The sequence below is a fragment of the Xiphophorus maculatus genome, chromosome 1 (genome assembly GCF_002775205.1).
Source record: "Xiphophorus maculatus strain JP 163 A chromosome 1, X_maculatus-5.0-male, whole genome shotgun sequence".
Classification (NCBI taxonomy): domain Eukaryota; kingdom Metazoa; phylum Chordata; class Actinopteri; order Cyprinodontiformes; family Poeciliidae; genus Xiphophorus; species Xiphophorus maculatus.
Genome location: NC_036443.1, coordinates 4,124,163 through 4,144,919, shown reverse-complemented (window position 1 = coordinate 4,144,919; position 20,757 = coordinate 4,124,163). Strand labels below are relative to the sequence as shown.

Here is a 20,757-nt window from a genome sequence, read left to right as displayed (position 1 = left end):
TGTAACTAGAGAGGTTTGACCTAATGTAACTGAGATAAGTGAGAAAAATGTGTATGTGTCTTTTTGTTACATTAATATCTGGCTCCAACTGTATTTATTACCTAATTTATATTATTTGTTTATATTTCCTATCGGAAACAGTTGAATAAAAACATATTTGAAATTTAAATCTGCATTAGAAGTGAAGAATTTTATGGACGATTTTTGGCACTGAACATACAAAATGCTACCTAAACTTAGGCAAACACTAATTAAAGTAACACTGCATATCAACCTGAACATACCATTCCAGCAATGACTCATGATGTTGGCAGCATCATGCTGTGGAAATACTTTTCTTGTTGGAACCTGGTCAGAGTTGTAAATAGGACAATGGATGGAGTCAAATGTAAAACCTGTTGGAAGCTCTAAAAGACTTAAGACTGTGGCTGAGGCTCACCTTCCTTGCCCTCAGTAGTGTAATTCTTCTTTTTTATCTTCTCTAATTCTAGTTTTGCTTTTAGTTTCCCCTCCTCCTTTTATTCTCTGTTCCTCTCTTTAACTTCCTCTCTCTGTTTTCCTCAAGCCTCCTCTGCCTCACTCTCCCCGAGTGTCCAGAAGAAAAGGGTGGTGCATTCCAAAGGCCTGGAGACCGTTCCCCTCTTTCAGGCAGTGGCCCAGAGACTGACAGAGAAATTAGAATAAGAATAGCCGCCTGTGCCCCAGTGATGAGCCGGGTGGGGGGCGGGGGGGGAGGTTAGTGTTGGGAGGAGACGAATGAAGGGGTTCCCGTCCGGCACCCTGTGCTCCCATTGGCTAGCGGCATTCCCTCTGTTTTTACATTGCTGCCACCAGTTATGCTCTGAAGTTGGTTTTGCACATTCTGGGGCGCATGTTCATGCACGCGTAAATGCACGCATGCCGGGTTCCAGGACCTGCACACGTGCACTGGTAGGCCGTAGTCTGAAGAGACGGAGGGCTGCAGAGACACACAGGGAGAGCTCCTGACCACGCAGGGCAGAGTGGGGTGACCCGGCACTGTGTGAGTATGGTCTCACTCGTTGCTGATGTTTATGTGGAGATCTGCTAAACCTTCCGTATTCCTGTTGTTTCTGCAGCTTGATGCTGTGAGTTCAGGGTTAAAACGTGACCCGGTGCTGTCGCCACTCCTTTACGTCACGTGGAGCTAAACTGTAAACTTTTAACTATGTAGCTGTTAAAATTTAACAATAGTGCTTTCACAGAGGAACTGCTTTCTTTTTCTTTACTTCAGTTGCTTAGTTACTGGCTTGGGCAGTTATTATATCAAATGGTATATCTTGACTAATCTCTGCTGTTTAATTAAAGGAATTATAGAAAATGGAGATATCATAATGGGATTATGGCTCTGGAGCCCCTGGTGCCAATTATCACAGACAGGTTATGTCATTCTTTGATCCTGATGCAGTTCACTCAGTGTGTTTAGCAGGAGGGGAGGTAGAGTTTACAACAGGGTCACACTCTTTAAGTAGTGGTCTACTTTATTTCTGCTGTCACAATCAGGAACCTTTAAGCTATATAAAACACCCTACAAAGTAATGACATGTATACACTGTAATTTGCTGTTGCTCAAGATCAAAATTGATGTCTCTTCATTGGTCATGAGTAAAATATAGTTTTATGTCATTTTTCAATTTAGTTCAGTTCAAATTAGTTTAAAGGGGCAGTAATATGTAAAATAGACTTTGTTGAGCTTTACATCATGCTATAATGTTATTCCCTCATCAAAATCATACACGGAATGTTGCATTGTTCCTTTCATTCATATTTGAGAAATCCTTTAATATCCATGGCAACTATTCAAGCTGTGCAAAACGGCTTGAGGGACCAAAGGTGCATCTCCTCCTCTTTTTGGGGAATCTTCTGCCTCACAGAGCTGCCCTCCCCCACTCAGCTCCTTCGGACTAGCCAGCAGCAATTAGCAGCTGGATCTGCACATCTGCTGATCTCATCATACAAACTACTTCTCAGTGTGTCACTGGTAATACGTTGTTAAAAGTTTAATACAGGAGTTTCAGGAAGAGCAGGATTTTTTAAGAGACAGAGGCCCAATTTCAAGGTGTTAAATTTTTCATATTTGGTGGTTTGAGTTTGTCCCTCTTTGAGCACTCTGCCTTCTTCCTGCATTTAATTGGTCTCTCTAAATAGTCCTTAGGTGTGAGTGAGTGTATGGTTGTTTTTCTTGTGCATCTCTGTGTTACCGTGTGATGGACTAGCTTTCTGTCCAGGCAGTACCAATGACAACTCACCCAATGTTTCAGAAAGCGGCATTGACCCTCCATGGCCCCGCAAGGATGAGCACCTATAGATAATATATGGATCATCTCTTCACCTTTTACATTTTACTATACATTCAAGTTATCTCATAGCACGAACATTGGTTTCAGCAACTCTGAATTAAAAAAAACTAAACCATTAAAAAAAAATACTTTGACTTGCTTTATCCTTTTTTTCTTTGTATTTCTTTACTTTATTGCTTTATTTGTGTGTTTTGCAGACAGAGAGACAGTCACATGTCCAACCTCTTGGCCATTGAGATGCCCATCAAAATGATTCATTTGAGCCTTCTGGTGCTGGGTGAGTTGCATTTATAAATGTTTGACACTATTTTAGGTTTGCTCTTAAAACTGAACTTTTTGTGACTGCGTATTGTGACACTGGTGCCACTGTGTTGGGATTTTCCGTTCAGATGTTATGTCCAGTGTAAAGATAAGATATCCTGATTAGGGATTCATTGTTATGAAAATTTGGGTCAGTATTGATGTCTGATATTAATGTTGCTGATATGAACAATAACCAATATTGACATATGTTATAAATATTAATCCATCCATCTCACTCTGTGAAAAACAACCGCACAACCTGCACTGCGTCACTATCACTGTGAGATGACCAAACAAATACCACACGGTCAACTCCCTCCCTTCCCCCTTCGGTCGATACTGATGTTGATGCTGATATATTTTGCACCACTAATGCTGATTTTAATCTGTGTTTTACCTGATGAACTGAACATTGCAGCATGTGTCCTATTGAAGGACACATGGATTGATCAAACCTGAAGACCTGAGCTCACCTGATCAAACTCACCTGCACACACTTGTCTTTTCTTTCAGCTTTTATATTAATCTTTAACCAGATAGAAGAAGTCTGCATTTGTGTAAGAATAGAAGCAGTGAACTTTAATGACACTTATACTGGTAAAGTCCAATAAAGTTGGACTTTAGTTCAAAGAACGTTGGTGCAGATATGTGGAACAATCTTTGTTTTGTGAGTATAGAGTAGCTAAAGAACCAGAAGTTCTGTCCAGGCTCTGACACCTGGAATTGAGCCTCTGATGAGTGACTTTTTCCTCCGTTCTTGCATTCTTGCTGTATACACAAGGCTTATGCCTTAGGGGATATTTATGTGTAACTTTTCCTGGGTGGATATGTTCCAGTGGCACGTGCTACTCTGACAGACCAGATGGTCTCAAGCACACTGCTGGAGACAAACTACAATTAAACAGCTACTTAGAGTTCGTTTTGACCTCCAAATCCTTTTTGCCTAATATGAAAAGTTAGGTAGAAAAAGTCTTTATGTATTTTAGACCATTCAGAAAAGAAATTATAGGAAAAAAGCTCTTTAAACTGCACAAAGTCATCTGCAGAACATCCCAATGATTCTCAATCGGGCTCTGGACTCTGCTGACTGATCCACAATTTAAGCTCGATAAAGCTTGGCACTGTCATTTTGGAATGCTGAATTTAGCTCAGAGATGTCCAAGTCCCATCAGGGAAGAAAGATCCATTGATGGACTAACCTGGTCATCCAGTATGTTCAGATAATCAGCTGACGTCATAATGTTGCTGAACCTGGACCTGCCCACCTGCAGCAACCCCAGATCACAGCGGGTTGCTCATTCCTAGTGGTAGTAGACACCAAACACGACGGCTGCACCACTTCATCTGCCTCTCTTCTTATCGCGATGTGACCATCATTCTAGAAGAGGGTCAATCTGGACTCATTAGACCTTCTTCCATCGCTCTAAAGTCCAGCCTTTATGTTTCCTTGCTAATTGCAGCCTGTTTGTCCAGTTAGCTTCAGTATCCGGTGGCTTTCTTATGACTACAACAGTTTAGTCCCAACCTCTTGAGTGCCCTTCACATTGTGTGTGGAAATGATTCTAGCCAGGTTGTGTTCTTCCACACGGTTGTTTAAGAAATGAAAAGCTTCTCGTTGCACCAGCTGGAAGACAATTGCCTATGCAGTATCTATCCAATAGAAAGCTCATACCTATTTGCTCAGTTAAATTCAGTTGACGCCTTTTTTTCGGTCAGGCTGTGTATTTATCCATTTACCATTTTTCTGTACCTGCTTCATGATCCGACAGCAATGTGATCACAACAGAAGAAATGTTCTAACCAAGCAGAGAACCACAATCTCTATTGTTAGAATAAACTAACAATACTGAACCTGAAGCCTTTTCCGTTGGCTCAGAGGCTCGAAATTCGCTTCAAAGAATAAAAATAGCTTCATGGGAGTTTCACAGTGGTTTAGCCTCGTAATTACCTCCTCAAACACTATTCAAATATGTCTCGGTATAGCAGACTTGAAGAAATCCATTAGACAAAAACAGACACGAAGCTTCTAATATAGGCATACGTTCAGCAAGTGTGTGGTCTGTGTCGAAACATAAACTCAGTCGGTGATTAAAACTGAGGCTAATTTATGAGAAAAGCTGAGGGGTACGTGTCTAGACAGAGGAGCACAGACAGATCACAACACATCTGAAGGATACCCCTATCACTGTCTCAATCACCAGCAACAACCTGTGTGGTGGTGAAAAATTGAAATGATGCAAAACAAACAGAAGTAATGGAAGCACTAAATCAGAAATTAAATTAATTGCCAAGATAAAAAGAAATTCTTGCCTTCAGGATACTTTTAGTATTAATCACTGCTTCTCTTCTTCTCTCTGGTGCTTGTTTTGAGCATACTTTTCATTATTTATTTATAAACATCATAATCTCGGTGCTTGTCTTCCTTGTTGTGTGAAAAAGGGGACACAATAGACCAAACAAAAAAAAAAATCTACTTTTTTTTTTATCTTCAGGGATTGGAATATTTTTGTGTGTGGAATTTTTATGGAGCTTTACTTGGGTAGTCTGACCAGAGAATGAACCTGTTGTGTAAAGTAATACCTATAGAGTGAGGTCAGGTGACACTCTGCTGCAGCTCTCAATCAAGCTCTGTAATCTTTGTCGGGGTTGTTTGAATAGAAGGGAGGGACCAAGGCCTGATACTTCCAGCCTCAACACTGATAAAATTGAAACTGACCTTGTTATGATTTTCTCGTATCTGTGCTTTCTGTTGAAGTCTCATAGCTGCACTGAGTTGTATTTTCTGCTTGGCCTGGGTGTCTCTTGGCTGCAGTCAGTATATTTCTCAGATTTTTGTCGTCTTTTGTCGTTATTACATTTGAAATAGATAGCTCATGAAGTTGGGGCACACTGTTGCCCAATGTTGTGGAATTGATCCTACTTCCTGAAAGGTGACTCAAAAACGTTAGTCATTCCAGTCAGTCGGCCACTGCTGAGGTTTCACAGGAATTCAGAAAATCCTTCACATTGAACCTTGTACTTGAACACCAGCCAAGGCATTTACAATAGTGTGTGTGCGTGTGCGCGTGGGTGTGTGTGTGTGTGTGTTTGTTCTGAATGGCTGGAAGAAATTCTTTATTCAGGGTTGTAAAAGAGATTAAAACATTCCACAGACAATAACTTTGGAGGAGTATAAAGAGGTTTGGAAGATCCAGCTTTTATTTTGGAAATACACATCCTTATTGGATGTGAATATTTAGCTCAGAGCTAAATTTAGCTCAGAGCTAAAACTTTATGATTTACAGCTGGTGCTGATGCAAAGCTGCATCTTTGTCTGTTTGTGCGTCCTATGACCATTTTTAAAATGAACTCGAATAAATAGAGGTGGTATTAGGCTACTAGCTATCTGCTTATTGACAGGTTTTAAAGGAGTGCATAGGTTGTTTTGACGCCCGTTATGGCTGCGTCCTGAAGAGCTTGACGTCACGTGCAAAGGGTCAATAGCTGAACCAAGTATTTAGCTTGTAGATGAATATTTAGTTTGTAGCTAAATATTTAGCTTGAAACTGACATCTATTAATGAATAAATAACATGGTGAAAATAATACTTTGACAAATTATCCCCATTTTTCTAAATATTACTGTTTTTCACTTTGTAACTTAAATGGCATCCCATAGCGACGTTTGTCTATAACATTTCACAGGATTAGAAAGAATATGTTTCAGAATATCATTCTTTTTGTTGAACTGCATGAACAGTGCGAGTCTTTTTCATGAATTTCACTGCTTTAGTGTTTTAATACTTGTCACTTGACGTCCACAGCTTTATAAAGTCCTGCTTAGATTCTTCATAAAAGAAGAATCTCTCTCCAGAGGGACATGCTGATAAATCTAGCGCTCCTAATTTTCAAACCTCTCCAATCAGATTTGGCTTTTTCTCCTGGCTTATCTAGTTGCTAAAAGAAAAGCTTCCCATGTAAATTTACAATATTGACTATAGGCTGCGTTTTTGCATGCTCCAAATGCTTTGCAACTGTAATTCATTCATAACACCTTTGAAAAGCGGCTGTTTTAATTCAGCTATGTTTATTTATCCAGTACCAAGTTACATAAAGGCTCCCACAGCGCATTTAAAAAGTTTCTAACGATTTGCTGCTACCAATGTGTGACCTTCATGAGTAAATTTGGTTCTTCATATTTTACAATAACATAAAAACACAGAGGCTGCAGTGCATGCACTGTTGCCTTGCAGGAAGAAAGTCCTGTCCCAGTCTGATCCCATCCTGGGCTCGTTCCCTGTGGAGTTTGCAAGTGTTCTTCATCTTCCCTCCACAGTGTGTTATTTGCCCTGTGTGTCTCTGTGTTGTCCTGTGATAGACTGCTGCCTTGTTCATGCCGCCCTGCCTCTCTCCCAGTGGAACACACCTGGGTGGGCCTAGTTCCACCTTCGAGGAGAAAGCTCCTCCTCACAGCAGCTTCTGCCTCACAGAGCTCACTTGTCCATGACGCCCCTGTCCAGCTCTTTCAGATTAGCCAGCAGTAATTAGCAAACACCTGGTGGAACTGGGAATCGTCTGAGCTCATTATATGAGCTGCTTCTCAGTGAAACGCTGGTAAAAACGTTGTTAAAGGGTTAATAGAGGAGTGTCAGAAAGAGCAGGAGTTTTCAAAGAGACAGAAGCCCAATTTCAAGGCATTTAATCAGGAAGTCAAATTTCTTTGAAGTCATATTTGATACATTCAGCGTTTTTATAACAACCAAAGGCAACATAGTTACTTGATTGGGCTATGGAATGGAACTATGTGGCTGGACAATATGTAATACTGCCTCTTTAAGAGAAGGTGTTCCCATTTTTACTGCATGTGTACCTCTACTGACTTTGACCGCTTTTCTGCGAAAACTACTAATAATTAAAGGCCATCAGCAAAATTATATGTAAAAAAAAATATATATTTATTGGCTACTGAGGGTTCAGCAGAGTCAGCCCTGCCTGTACGCTCTGTCTCTTAATACCTTCTGTAGGCTGTGAAAATCAGTTGGGTAGGTTATGGAGGGCAGTTATTGGGAAAAAAGTGAAAAGAAAATGAATCAGTCATTTCAAAAGAACAGTATGTAATTTTTATAATGGAGCTCATAATGTCAATAACATTTGTATCCACGAGTTCTACAAGCCAATGTTTTGGCTACTAGGATGTAGCAGAACAAGGGGAGAATGAGAAAATAACTAAATCTTCTTTAGAATTTGTACAGTTGCTGTTAAAGTAAAAAAAAAAGTATTTTGTATTTCTTATTCACTCCATCCATCTGAAAAGAGAATGGAATTATAGGACATAATGCATATTGAGTGACATAAAGTGTTGAGGATGAAAGGTGATTATACCAGGAATTAAGTACAATAAAAACAGAAGAAACAAACAAAAACCACTGATGTCATCTCATAAAAAATGTTTCATTTCATTAACTTGTGTTATCTTTATTAAAAATAAATCACATATTGGAAAGCAATTCTCACTACCACATTGAGGAGAGATGCTCTTAGTGAGCAGAGAAAGTGCTACAGTATTTCATTTTTTTCACAGAAGATACTTTTGATTCCATTTGAAACCATCCATGACTTTCCCATCATGCCTCAGCATGCCTGGCTTCCTATTCATCTGTCTCCAAATCAACAGATGAAGTTCTTTGAAGATATTCCATCGTATGCAATTCTTTGATCATGCCTTCTCTGAAAGAAGACATGAAGTTTCTTTATAGATACATATCTTAGTATGTTGATGTTCAGTTTATCATGAAACTTAAAATAGTAAGACATGAGATGATGAGATGGACTTGAGTGATTTAATTAAGGAAAATGTTTTTTGTGGCAGAAAACAGCTGTGCTCAGTACATCTGTAAAACTAAAATTATGTTCTCTGAACAAAATGAAATCCAACAAACAGAGACATTTTTACAGAGATCATTCAGACTATTTGGAACAAAGACTCTTTAAAGTGGGGTTGTCTTGTGCACTTATGAACAGTCAGTATCTTAACACCAGTAGATGCCTTTCCTACCTTCATTATTGTGACAAAACAAAGATTCATTTTAGATCTAGTGCCTAGTAAAAGCAGGGTCAAAATAAGACAATTACTGTTGTGGTTAGACGATTTCAAACTCATAAAGTCATTGTCGGTCATGTGAACACAATTTTGTTAACTTTTGTTAAATCTCTAATTCATCAAAGTGAAGAGTATGGAAAAAGTATGGAAAGCCTCCAGTGCCATATAAACATGAATATTTCACATTATTTCGACGCACATATAACACAAACAATATGGAAAGTAAGTGATGTTTACCTGTCAAATATGTCACTTGTAATTAACACACATGTTAGTGACAGAGTAAAATACCCTTTTGTGCCTATTAAGTCACAATCAGCATCTGTTTATGACCTGACAAAAAGGCGTAAGCAGCATGTTTATTCTACATGCTGTAAAGAAAAGTTTAATGTTTATTTGCTTATCATATAACTTTGATCTGAAATGTACTGAACTTGTGTAGAAAGCATTACTTATAAACCATTTTAGAAACAAGTTAGCTGATTGATTGTATTTTCTTGTGGTGTTCAATTTTATATTAATAAATGGAAGAATCTTATAACGGTAGAATGATTACAAGCCGTTGTGTTTTACTGTGTGTGTGTTGGCGTGTGTGTGTGTGTCTGCAGCTCTGAATGCATTTGGACAGGGGCTTCCGTCGATCCCTCACGGCTGCACCGACGGAAGCTGTTACCCTGCAACCGGAAACCTTCTGATTGGACGAGCTGTCAACCTGACCGCCACCTCAACATGCGGTCTGGACGGACCGGAGCAGTTTTGCATTGTCAGCTACCTGCAGGTGAGGAAATGAGTGCACACTCACTGGGAAGAGTGGAGCAAAATTTATACCCTGAAGGAAAACTCCAAGCAAAAAAGTGGAAGTAAAACGGGATAATTGCACTTGATTATTTCAGATCAGTTTTGATCATTTCGGTTTAGCTCATAATTGCTGTGCATGCTGTGTCAGAATGAGCTGCTGGTTTAAATGAATTTCTTTAATCCTGAACTTGACCTGTTTGTCAGCTCATCAGTACTCCATACTACTGTGGCTTGCAAAAGTATTAATACCCCTTGAACTTTTCCATATTTTGTCATATTACAGCCACAAACATAAATATATTTCATTGGAATTAAAGACCAGCACAAAGTGATATACAATTGTGAAGGTGGAAAGAAATTATAAATTACAAATTAAATTATAAATTAAATTCAAAACCTTTTTACATATAAAAAACTGAAAAGTGCGGTGTGAGAAGTCTCAAGTCTTTTTCAGACTCCAACAGGTTTTCTTTCTAACATGGCCTTGAATTTGGCTTCATCCATCTTCCCAAAACTCTGACCATCTTCCTTGTGTCTGCTGAAGACAAGCACCACAGAGCATGATGCAGCCACCACCACATCTGACAGTGAGGATTGTGTGGTCAGACTTATGTAGAATGTTAATTCTCTGCCTCGCATAACTTTTTGCATTTTGGCCAAAAGTTACATTTTGCTCTGGTCTGACCTCATGTTTGCTGGACAATTGCAAATGGGACTTCTTATGGTTTTCTTTTAACAGTGGCTTTCTTCTTGCCACTCTTCCATAAAGACTACATTTGTGCAGTGCATGACTGATACTTGTCCCATGGACAGATTCCCCCACCTGAGCTGTGGATCTCTGTGTTTGGTCCATAGTCACCATGGACCTCTTGGCTCTCTGCTCAGTGCTCTGCTTGTTCAGCCTGGAAGTTTAGGTGGACGGCCTCGTCTCGGTAGGTGTACAGTTGTGTGTATTTGTACTGAGATTATATTACACACAAGTGTATTCTATTTAGTCATTAGCCGTCATCAGGCAACTTCTGAAGATAATTGTTTGCCCTCAGAGAAAATGGGGGCTGAATAGTTTTGCACACTCTTTCATTTTTTAATTTGCAAAAATGTTTTGAATCATGTATAATTTTCTTTCTATTCCGCAATTGTATACCACTTTCTGTTGGTCTTTCACATAAAGTTTGAAGAAAATATATTTTTATGTTTGTGGTAACAGAATATGGAAAAGTTCAAGGGGTATGAATACTTTTGTAAGCCAGTGCATATGGAGCCATCCTGTCAGGAGGAAAAGACAAACTGCAGTTATGTTTTCTCTTTTCATGCTCCTCCATCAGTCACTCACCACTACTTCATCTGTAATTGTTCATCTGTCTGTTTGTTTGTAGTTTTGATGAGTGAGGCCCCTCCAGGTGTTAACTCACTAACAGCTCCACCCTCTTTAAACACACACTCTGTTTTTGTCACATTTTCTCTTTCAGGTTATAACGTCTTTAGTTGCTGGGCTTATTAGTCCAAAATCAAAGCAAGATTTCAGTGGATCATTTTTGTTGGTTGCACTTCACCAATGACTTTATCAGTTTAATCCCTTAGAGAAGCTGACTGTGTAGCTGCTGGTTTCACTGTGCAGAGTCGTGTTATTGCTGTGGCCTACATGTTATTGAAGATTTCATCCGTATGCTGAAATATTAAAACGGTAAGATTCAATATGTATTCAAAAAGTCAGGGGATGCTAGATAAAATATAACTTCTGACAAAGAGAGTTGTTTAATTAAATGAACTGATTTAGAAGGATATTAAAGATTAAGACCAGTATTTATGGAGATTAAAACTACCTGCAGCAGCACAGTGGAGAAAAATAAACATGGTGAAATACTCTTATAAATATTGTCTAAGGGTACGTACGCTCACACCAGCCCTGTTCAGTCCACTTTAAACAAACTCTAGTTGATTAGCAAGTTTAGAGAGAAGAGATTCATTCAAATCCTGGAGCTACCTCATCTTCCGCTCCCCCAGCAAGAAGAAATAGGTGTTGTAATAAGGGCTGGATTTGCAAGGCTCCTGGGCTGGAGCCAGTTTTGGTGCAGTTTTAACAAAGGAAAAATTCATTTACTTATGCAAATTATAGGACATTACTGGGTAGCCCTATTCATCAACAGTAAGTTTTTTTAAAAAGTTTTATTGGCGCTACTGGCCTTTATTTGAGAACGGCTAGACAGGAAAGTGGGCAATGAGAGAGGGGGAGGACATGGGGCAAAGGTCACCAGGCTGGGACTCAAACCTGTAACATCTGCATTGAGAAGTAAGACCTCCATAAGTGGGGTGTGTTTTGTCCCTTCGCTACCACAGCACCTCCATTAGCAGTAGGTTTAATGTATCCTCCTAATTCAGTTTAATGTAGAGCATTAAACTGAAATGGGAAGCAGAAAACTATCTCAAACATATTTAATGAAAAGTAAGATAGGCATATGTTTGGGTTAAGCTTCTTTCCACATCTTATTGAAGCGGGACACTCTGCTAAAACATCCTGCACACACTGCACTCCTCCTGGCGGGTTCACCATCATGTTTACATTCATCCAGCTCACATCCGTGCATTTCCACACACCTGCATGTTTGTGCCTGCACTTCCACTGCCTCAGAGCAGGAATATTAACCACTGTCAACTTCCAGGTGAACATAATTGATGCTCTGTGCTTTCTACACCCTTACTTACTACAGTACGGGTCAGGATATTGTGACAGCCTGGTATGTCTGAAGACACTTCAGAGTCCCACAGAAAACATTTGTCATCCAGCTTGCAAATGTCCACGCTATCATCTGTCACTCATGTTTGATGCGTGTCTTCTGGGTAGAGTTTTTCTGCTCTCCACGATCAGATTTCATGCTCTTTTTTTCCCCTAGTTTTCTATAGAGCCGAGGTATGTAAACTGATTGTTGTCTACTGTCTTATCTCTCCTTTAAGCTGTAACCGCTGCATATTATTTGCTTTTTCTCAACGAGAAATGTGAGGAAGGGGGGCGTGAATGAAAAAGCAAAGAAAAGAGACGATCACTGAGGGACAAACAGCGGCAAAGTCTCAGTTTCATAGCTTGAGTTGAGGCACAATGGAAACCAAATGAGGGAGGTGGGATGTACTTTCTTTTTGTGTTTCCAACTACCGTTGCAGTACGACAAAGAAAAGTGTTGTCAAATCAGCTGCAGACTTTAACTGGCGCATTGTTGAAGTGAAACCCTTTAGTTAAGCTGACCAGGCTTGACTAATGGGAGACAAATGAGAGCTGGGAAGGGTCTTTAGGGCAACATCAGCGATACAGAGGGCCTGAAAGACAAGATTAATTAGGATCAGGCTGATATGTCTTCATTTCAAAGTCAAAGTAGTATTTTTGAATGAAAGTGTTGGATCTTACAGGTAAAATGTTTGAAATTGTATGACTTTGATAGGTTCTAAGGAACATTGTATTAATAAGATGGGTGTTATTCTTTCATATGTGCATAGGCATGTAAAAGTTGACATGCGTGCACATCCATGACTGTGCTTCCTATTCCCGGCTCAGCTGAGTCCATTTCACAGCCACGTTGTTGTTGCCAGCTTAATCACCCTTGACAACAGCCTAATTAAGAGGCGCTGCCCTGGATTCCACTGGTTCTCTGTGCCAACTTCCCCTCATTTCTCTGTTTAGCCCCAGTTTGCTCCATCTGTGCCCCTCTTCAAGGCCTCTTCTCAAATGAATCTTCTTTTTATCCCACAAGAGCAATATTGTATCCTCATCCCAAATCAGCTTTCATTCAAGTCTAGATACAAATGTCAAGAAAATACGCTGTCATGGCTGGGGTTGTTATGAGAAGCGCATAACATTTGACACAAATCCATCCTTTCCCTGGTTTCTTCTTATGCTGAATATGTTTGCCTCATCAGGATCCAGAAAAGTGTTTCGAGTGTGACTCCCGTCGGCGGTATGATCCCCGCCACCACAGAAACAGCCACCGCATTGAAAACGTGATCTACCTCACAGACATCAATGGGAATGAGAACTTTTGGAAGTCTGTCAATGGTGCGTGTTTACTCTTCAACGATGGACACAAACATGATCAGTTTGCTTGTTGCCTCTGTTGTCTCGTGGTACCTGTGTCAGGATCAACAGCTGAGACTAAAGGATTTGTCATTTGTTCATGACACATCTTGGTGTGTTTGTCGCAGGTAAGGAGGACGTCAGCATCAGACTGAACCTTGAGGCTGAATTCCACTTCACACATCTCATCATGAAGTTTAAGGTACGTTCCTTGTAATTTGATGTGGTTTGAAATGTACCTTCATCTTTCCAAAGCTACGCGAAAAGAAATGATGTTAAACTCATGACTATAATCAAAGCAAACCGCTACATAGGGCTGTGGTTCAGGACTGCAAAATGAAGGTGTGCTGAAGTAGAGACATCTGAAGGTTACAGGTCACCGTTCCTTGAGGAATGCAGTTTGAGACCCCGAGTCTAAACCTTTCTGTCTCTGAGTGTACTGTATCTGCTGTACTTACTCGGGCCTGTTTGTTATGTACACCTCACTATCTGTTGGCAGATCTACCATAAAGCAAAAGCTTTAGACAAATCACTTAGACAAGTTGCTCTCATGACACAAATGACTTTGAATTCCTATTTGTATTTGCTGTGTCATACAAAACTCACTGATGACTTTGACTTGTGCTGTAATAATTTCTGTGTTCGTTGAACCTCTCCAGACGTTTCGCCCTGCAGCTTTGATCATAGAGCGATCAGCTGATTTTGGTCGCACATGGCGCCCCTACCGCTACTTCGCCAAGAACTGTACCAGAACTTTCCCTGGAATCCCCGCCAACGGCTTGCACCATACCAACGACATCATCTGTGAAGAACGCTACTCTGATATCGAGCCCTCTAAAGATGGAGAGGTACACTGGAAAATTTGGGACCCTCTGAGTTGATTCATTTTACTAAAATCACACAAACTCAAATAAAGCAAATTCCGACTTATGGCCCTTTACAGGACAAACAGATCACAATTGTATGTTGGGAGCTAGCTAACAAGCTAATACAACACAATTGAACCAACACTATGACGCCATATACAGAAAAACACTTTAGCCCCCATCACTTCAGTTTCTCTTAGAAAGGGACGCACTGATAAACCCCTCGGGCAATACTTAGACCACAAGTCAATTTTATTCACTTTAATTTGCATTTTAATTTGCAAAGAAATTAAAATCTGTAATTTTTTTCCTAATGGTTACTCAAATAAATGCAGCTGAGTAAATGTAACGAGTACCCGCCTCTATTAATGACAGATTTTGGGTTTCATTTTCACAAATCAGACTTTTGATTTATTTTTTTAACGCCTAATATATTTTTGCTGTTTATGTAGATATTAGCTCTGATTGTAATATACCTTTCTCCAACTTTCTTTCCCTAAACTATTTTATTCTGTAATAAAGGTCATTTTTAAAGTGCTGGATCCAGCAATTCCAGTAGAAGATCCCTACAGCTTGGACATTCAAGGTCAGTGAAGACTTTATGTGTATGTAACAATAACAACATCATCAGAGTATAATGTCACCTTGACATTTTTATCAATTTTTATTCATTAACAAAACCTGTCACTTTTTATTTTCATTAATAAAACCTGTTTATTAACAGCCATTTGCAGACTGAGGCTGCGTGCTAGGGGAGAACTCGGGTCAGACAGTGAAATAGTTTTTGCCTCCTGATAAGAAGATTTCTCATTAACACCTGCTATTAGCATGCTTCCTGTATTCCACTGACTTCTTTGAACAAGGGAAAATATCCACCATCATGCAGGTTGATGAATCAGCAGGATGAACGCTGATAGAAAATAATCTAACCAGCCAAACCGCGTTATATAGAATGAGACTCAACTTCATCTATTTATCTTTATGTTGCAACTACATTTTCGTAAACAAACAAAAAAACACGTTAAAGTAAACTTAGACAAGTAGTCTGCTGTTTACCTGAAACTCATTAACAAGTTGGCTCCTAAGGCATATTAATATGGAGACACAGGAAAAGTGAGTCAAAGAAAGGTATCACACCTAGGAATGAATTATATTAACTGAGTAAAGTCCAATAGTATGAAAAATACTCTTTGTTACATATCAACATACATTACCATGAAGAGTACTGGCCTCCTTCCAGACAATCTTTGTTTTGATTATTAAGTGTCTCCACTGTAATTTGCTTTTAATTAAAAAAGCTCTTAATTAAGGATAATTTGATCTGGTTTCTTCAGAACTTTTGCGCATCACCAACCTGCGCATCAACTTCACGAAGCTCAACACGCTGGGAGACGACCTGTTGGACCGCCGCTCAGACGTCCTGCAGAAATATTACTACGCCATTAATGAGCTGGTGGTCCGAGGAAGCTGCTTTTGCTACGGACACGCTTCAGAGTGCGCACCAGTGCCGGGTGTAAACACCCATGAGACTGGCATGGTGGGTTAACAGACTAATACACTTCCACAGACTGCATTGTGTGTGTTGAAGTGAGGCCAACACCCAACTGCTACTTAAAGCTGCAGTATGTAACTTTTGGAAAAAAGAATGTTTTGTATATATTTGTTAAAACCGTCACCATGTCCTGACAGTATTTATGAGACAAATAATCTGTGAAATGATCAATCTCCTCCTCCCTGATCCACCCTAGCTTTAGCATTTATGACAGGCTCTGCTATCAGGAAGAAGCTGTAGTGTAGAAGAGTATAGGGAAGAGTTTGGATAAGAGGGTTGAGCAGTGCTGCACAGAGGGGTGACTGATGGCGCTAAGATCCTCCTCCTGGCTCTGATTGGTTATTACTAGTGAGCACTGGGAGAAGGCAGAGGAGCTAATTTTTTTTCACAGGTTATCTGTCTCCATACCACACCATCACAACATAGTAACTGTATCAACAAAACAAAAAAATTTTTTATAAAAGTTACGTACTGCAGTTTTAAAAGCAGAGGTTCAAGTGGAGGACTGGCTGCATTAATGAAAATAACACAAACTGTTAAGCAAAGAACCACACAGTTATGGATTTATCTGTTCAATATTATACTGTTAAGCTACCTTCCTATTAACACCTGGTTAGATGTGCCTGAGAAAGTTGCAGATGAACTCTGACAACATGCTTTAGACATTATTCTGGCATGATTATATCACTATTCATGGCATAATTGGTAGGTTTCTTTTAAACTGACTGGTTCCTCTACAGAGCTGGCTAGTAGGGATAGTGTTTACATTTTCCAATGTATAGGTACAGGTGAGTGTTTACCTAAAGCTTAATGTGTTTACTGATTCCAAGCCAGTTCTGGTGTGTTTGAAATCATTGTCACGTCGGAACACGCTTTGTTTTTCCAGATGCCGCCCTGGGTGGTTGCCCGTGTCGCCCATTAGTTGGGTTATGTTGGTCGAGATCTCAACTGTTTTTGAACGCGTTCATACTGCTTACCTATGATGTCCTATCAATTCACACACTAATTTAGTAAAGTGTACTTTATATTTAGACATATTTAGTCACAAAGACACGGCCCAGTATCTTTATCTGGCGTTCTACAGGATTTTATTGTAGATACTACTTAGATTAAATCACTTAATGCATTTTGTGCAGTAAAACTTTAAAATCAACCAGTGATCTTTTTTACAATCAAATATTTAAATAAAAATAGTCTTGTTACCTGAAATCATAAGAGGAACAAAAGAAATCTAATATTTATTCTAGTTTTTAATGAAATAGTCTCATTTGATCTTATTTCTCCAGCCTGTTGTAGCGTTTTTATCTCATAATTCTCCTGTACTCTGATTGGTTAGATCCATGGCCGCTGTGTTTGCAAGCACAATACTGAAGGGCTGAACTGCGAGCGCTGCAAGGTTTTCCACAATGACTCACCTTGGAGACCAGCGGAGACAGAGGACCCACACACATGCAGAGGTACCGTCCATTCAAAATGACAACAGCCAAACTTTCTGAGATGTTATGGATGTAAATCATGAGGTCTTTCAAAGAAGACTAAATCTGCTTTTTAAGTCGATACAACTCATCTTTCATCTGGCAAAAAACAGATCTGCAGACAACCAACAGGACGGTGTGTAAAAGGATGAGTGTCTTCCAAGTTGTACGTGTCTTTATTTTAGACTGACAGAACAGAATACAAAACAAGAAACAGAATAAACAGCTTCAGTTCTCCTCTTTCTTGACATCTGATTTTGAGAAATGTTGAAATTTGATTCTTGTATTTGCAAGTCTGACAGTTGAGCGCAGAACTGAGCACCCAGAAGCCGTCGTCTGATTTAGTTTTGTAATGACATCCCTCTGTTACTGGATGTTTTCAAGCTCGAAGGCCAAGCAAGTTCATTTGCATGAGACCAAGCATATACAGGAAAATTCTAACTGTGCTATAGGAAACAATATGATCAGAGATTCCAAGAAGGTATCAACTTCATTCTTCAAAAAGATGAACAGAGAAAGAACATAAAAACATAAATTATGGAAAATCAGTTCATACATTAAATGTTTTTTAGCCGTTTTATTGGCGACGTTCAGACAGGAGGAGCATGCTCCCATAGACTGGCTAGCGAGAGGTTGCTCAATCCCAGGTGAGGCTGAGCTCGCTGCTGCCTCACCAGCATTTGAGCATTTGAATGGAAAAATGTGAAAATTCAGCAATTTTGAAAAAAATTAAAAAATCAGAATTGGTTAAGGTAAATTAAAAATAGACACTTTATAGTACAAACCACAGGGTGAAAATAGCAATATAAATAATTTTATCATTATATATTATCTTTTCATGATGACAGGTGAGGCAGCATCAGCATGTAAAAAAGTTACATCTGGAAATCACTGCAGGACCAGGTTCTCTTTTACTGCACAAACATATCAGCAAAAAAATATTTAGACTTTATTTTATTTATGAAACGTAATATTCATTTCATGTTTTCTTACCTTCTTCTGCAGAGTGTAACTGCAACAGCCACACAAACCAGTGTCACTTTGACATGGCGGTGTATTTGGCGACGGGCAACACCAGCGGTGGAGTTTGTGATAAGTGTCTGCACAACACAGTGGGACGCAACTGTGAGATGTGCAAACCGTTCTACTACCAAGACCCTAACAGGGATATCCGGGACCCTCGTGTGTGTGTTGGTGAGGCGTTTTTATCTAATTATGTTTGGGACACTAACTCTAGTTCAATCTTTTTTGATCAACGTGTTTTATTGTATTCAAGAACACCTACAATGGTATTAATAAGCATTTTAAAAAAATGTCTTCCCCCAAACTCCAGCCCTCCACCACAACACAACTAACGCAGCAAAATAAATAGATAATAAAATAAAATACAAATAATGCAAAATAACAAAAATAAAAAGAATAAAGTAATATTATCAGTATCCATGTTTTCAAAATGAGGAAAAAATGTTGGAGTTTGTATTAGTTTGAGTTGTGTCTTTCACGGCATTTCTGATCTTTTCCAATTAAGCATATACATCCTCAGCAGGCGGGAGAGTCCGTTTTCATTTCAGTAAAAATTTGTTTTCTGAGAAATAATGATTGTTTAACAGAAAACATTCTCCCAGTCAATAGATAAGATAAGATAAGATTTATTTGTCATTGTCATCAACAGATTACAACGAGATTGAGATTTGCTCGACTCGAGTTAAGATGCAGGTTATGTGTATATACGTAGTATACAAAGATAAAGAAATGAATAGTACAAAATGAGAAATAAATAGACATCAGAAGATGGTTGCAGCGCCTGGAGGTGTCGCAACAGAATTTACATTTATAACAAAGTGGTGTCAAGAGCAGAAGTTCTTATGCCTTTGAATTTAGTGCCATGATTGCCATCGGGTAAAAACTGTTTTTTAGGCAATTTGTCCTGGTTTTTATTGCTCTGTATCTCTTGGCTGATGGCAGCAGCTGGAAGAGATCATGGCCAGGGTGTGAAGAGTCATTTAAAATGTCCAAAACTTTCTTGTGGAGCCTGGAAGTGTAAATCTGTTCCATAGTGGGGAGGGGGCAGCCTGTGGTTCTCTCTGCTGCCCTAACAACCCTCTGGAGCGCCTTCTTGTCCGCGGATGTGCTGCTGCCGTACCAGACACACAGACCGTATGTGAGCACACTCTCTATGGAGCAGTGATAGAAGGCCTGCAGCAGGTCTGAGGGGAGACGGTTCTTCTTGAGTATTCTCAGAAAGTACAGTCTCTGCTGTGCCTTCTTCAACAGCTCCTTGGTGTTGGTGCTCCAGGTTAGCTTGTCCTCCAACTCCATGCCCAGAAACCTGAACACTGGGACCCTCTCCACACAGGTCCCACTGATGGTGAGAGGCTGGATGTCCGTTTTGTTCTTCCTGAAGTCGATCACCAGCTCCTTTGTTTTGGAGAGGGCAGAAAGCAAGAGGGCAGAAAGCAATTAGATTGGAACATCGTTTGGAGAGACTGGCATTACGAGGATCCACTTGTAAACATAAATAGACAGAGTTCAACTGGACTGAAACATATTTTTAGAAATGTTTCAAAAATACAGAAAGATGTATTGATCCCCATGTGGCCGGTGTCACATAGAGTTCAAACCCTGCCTTAGCTTTTATCAATCTAGTTTTAAAGCAGTAGAGATGATGGACCACCTGGAACTGAGATGATGAAAATATTCTACCAATCATCCTATATCAAGTCTCATTTGAAATTTGTTCATCCAAATATCTTTCCCATCTTTTCCTGAGTAATTGCAAAGTGGCCAGCTTACCTAGCGACTGGAAAACAGTTGTAACATGTATAAGATCAAAGATGTCATCCAAAAGAGATGTATTATTGACATATTAATTTTTGAATAAATGCTGTTTATTATAGTTTTTATATATTTTTTTACCAAAGCTTCTAATTTTCACTAGTAATTTTATTTTGTAAGTGCTAGATGCAGGCCTGTCGCAATAAGCAATACATCATTTAATCACATAATAAATTATAACAAGCTCAATAATTTCCATTTGCATGATTTATTGTTTCTATTTTTTCTCTCTTTCTGTCAAAAGCTACATGACTGAAGCTTTCAGTCTGCTGCTTTGGTCTCAACTAGACCAAAGCTGTTTTTTGAAGGGCCTTTTTTTTTTTTTTTTACAGAGACTTCATAATTCATTTTATTTATTGTTGAAATTGTTTTTCTTTATTTGTTTGGGATATTTAAAATGCCTTCCATATCCTTGGTTCTAAAGGGTTTAAAGTTTATCGATCTTTCAGAATGTCCTTTTGCATTTTTATGT

The 20,757-nt window shown here is 39.3% G+C and overlaps 1 protein-coding gene across 3 annotated transcripts in view; it reads left to right on the top strand.

The window, feature by feature from the left end:
- LOC102225728 (laminin subunit beta-2-like) overlaps positions 1 to 20,757 on the top strand; it is a 52,328-nt gene that overhangs the window by 11,711 nt on the left and 19,860 nt on the right. For 2 of the 3 annotated variants that reach the window (XM_023332355.1, XM_023332351.1), the window contains 9 exons: positions 2,516 to 2,595; positions 9,308 to 9,477; positions 13,404 to 13,539; positions 13,686 to 13,759; positions 14,217 to 14,405; positions 14,946 to 15,009; positions 15,758 to 15,960; positions 17,312 to 17,432; positions 18,456 to 18,644. In XM_023332355.1, the coding sequence (XP_023188123.1) occupies positions 2,532 to 2,595; positions 9,308 to 9,477; positions 13,404 to 13,539; positions 13,686 to 13,759; positions 14,217 to 14,405; positions 14,946 to 15,009; positions 15,758 to 15,960; positions 17,312 to 17,432; positions 18,456 to 18,644 (1,210 nt within the window). In that variant the 5' untranslated portion in view covers positions 2,516 to 2,531. Of the gene's footprint in view, positions 1 to 882; positions 1,022 to 2,515; positions 2,596 to 9,307; positions 9,478 to 13,403; positions 13,540 to 13,685; positions 13,760 to 14,216; positions 14,406 to 14,945; positions 15,010 to 15,757; positions 15,961 to 17,311; positions 17,433 to 18,455; positions 18,645 to 20,757 lie in introns of those variants that run through there. The other variant, XM_023332358.1, reaches the window with a different exon arrangement.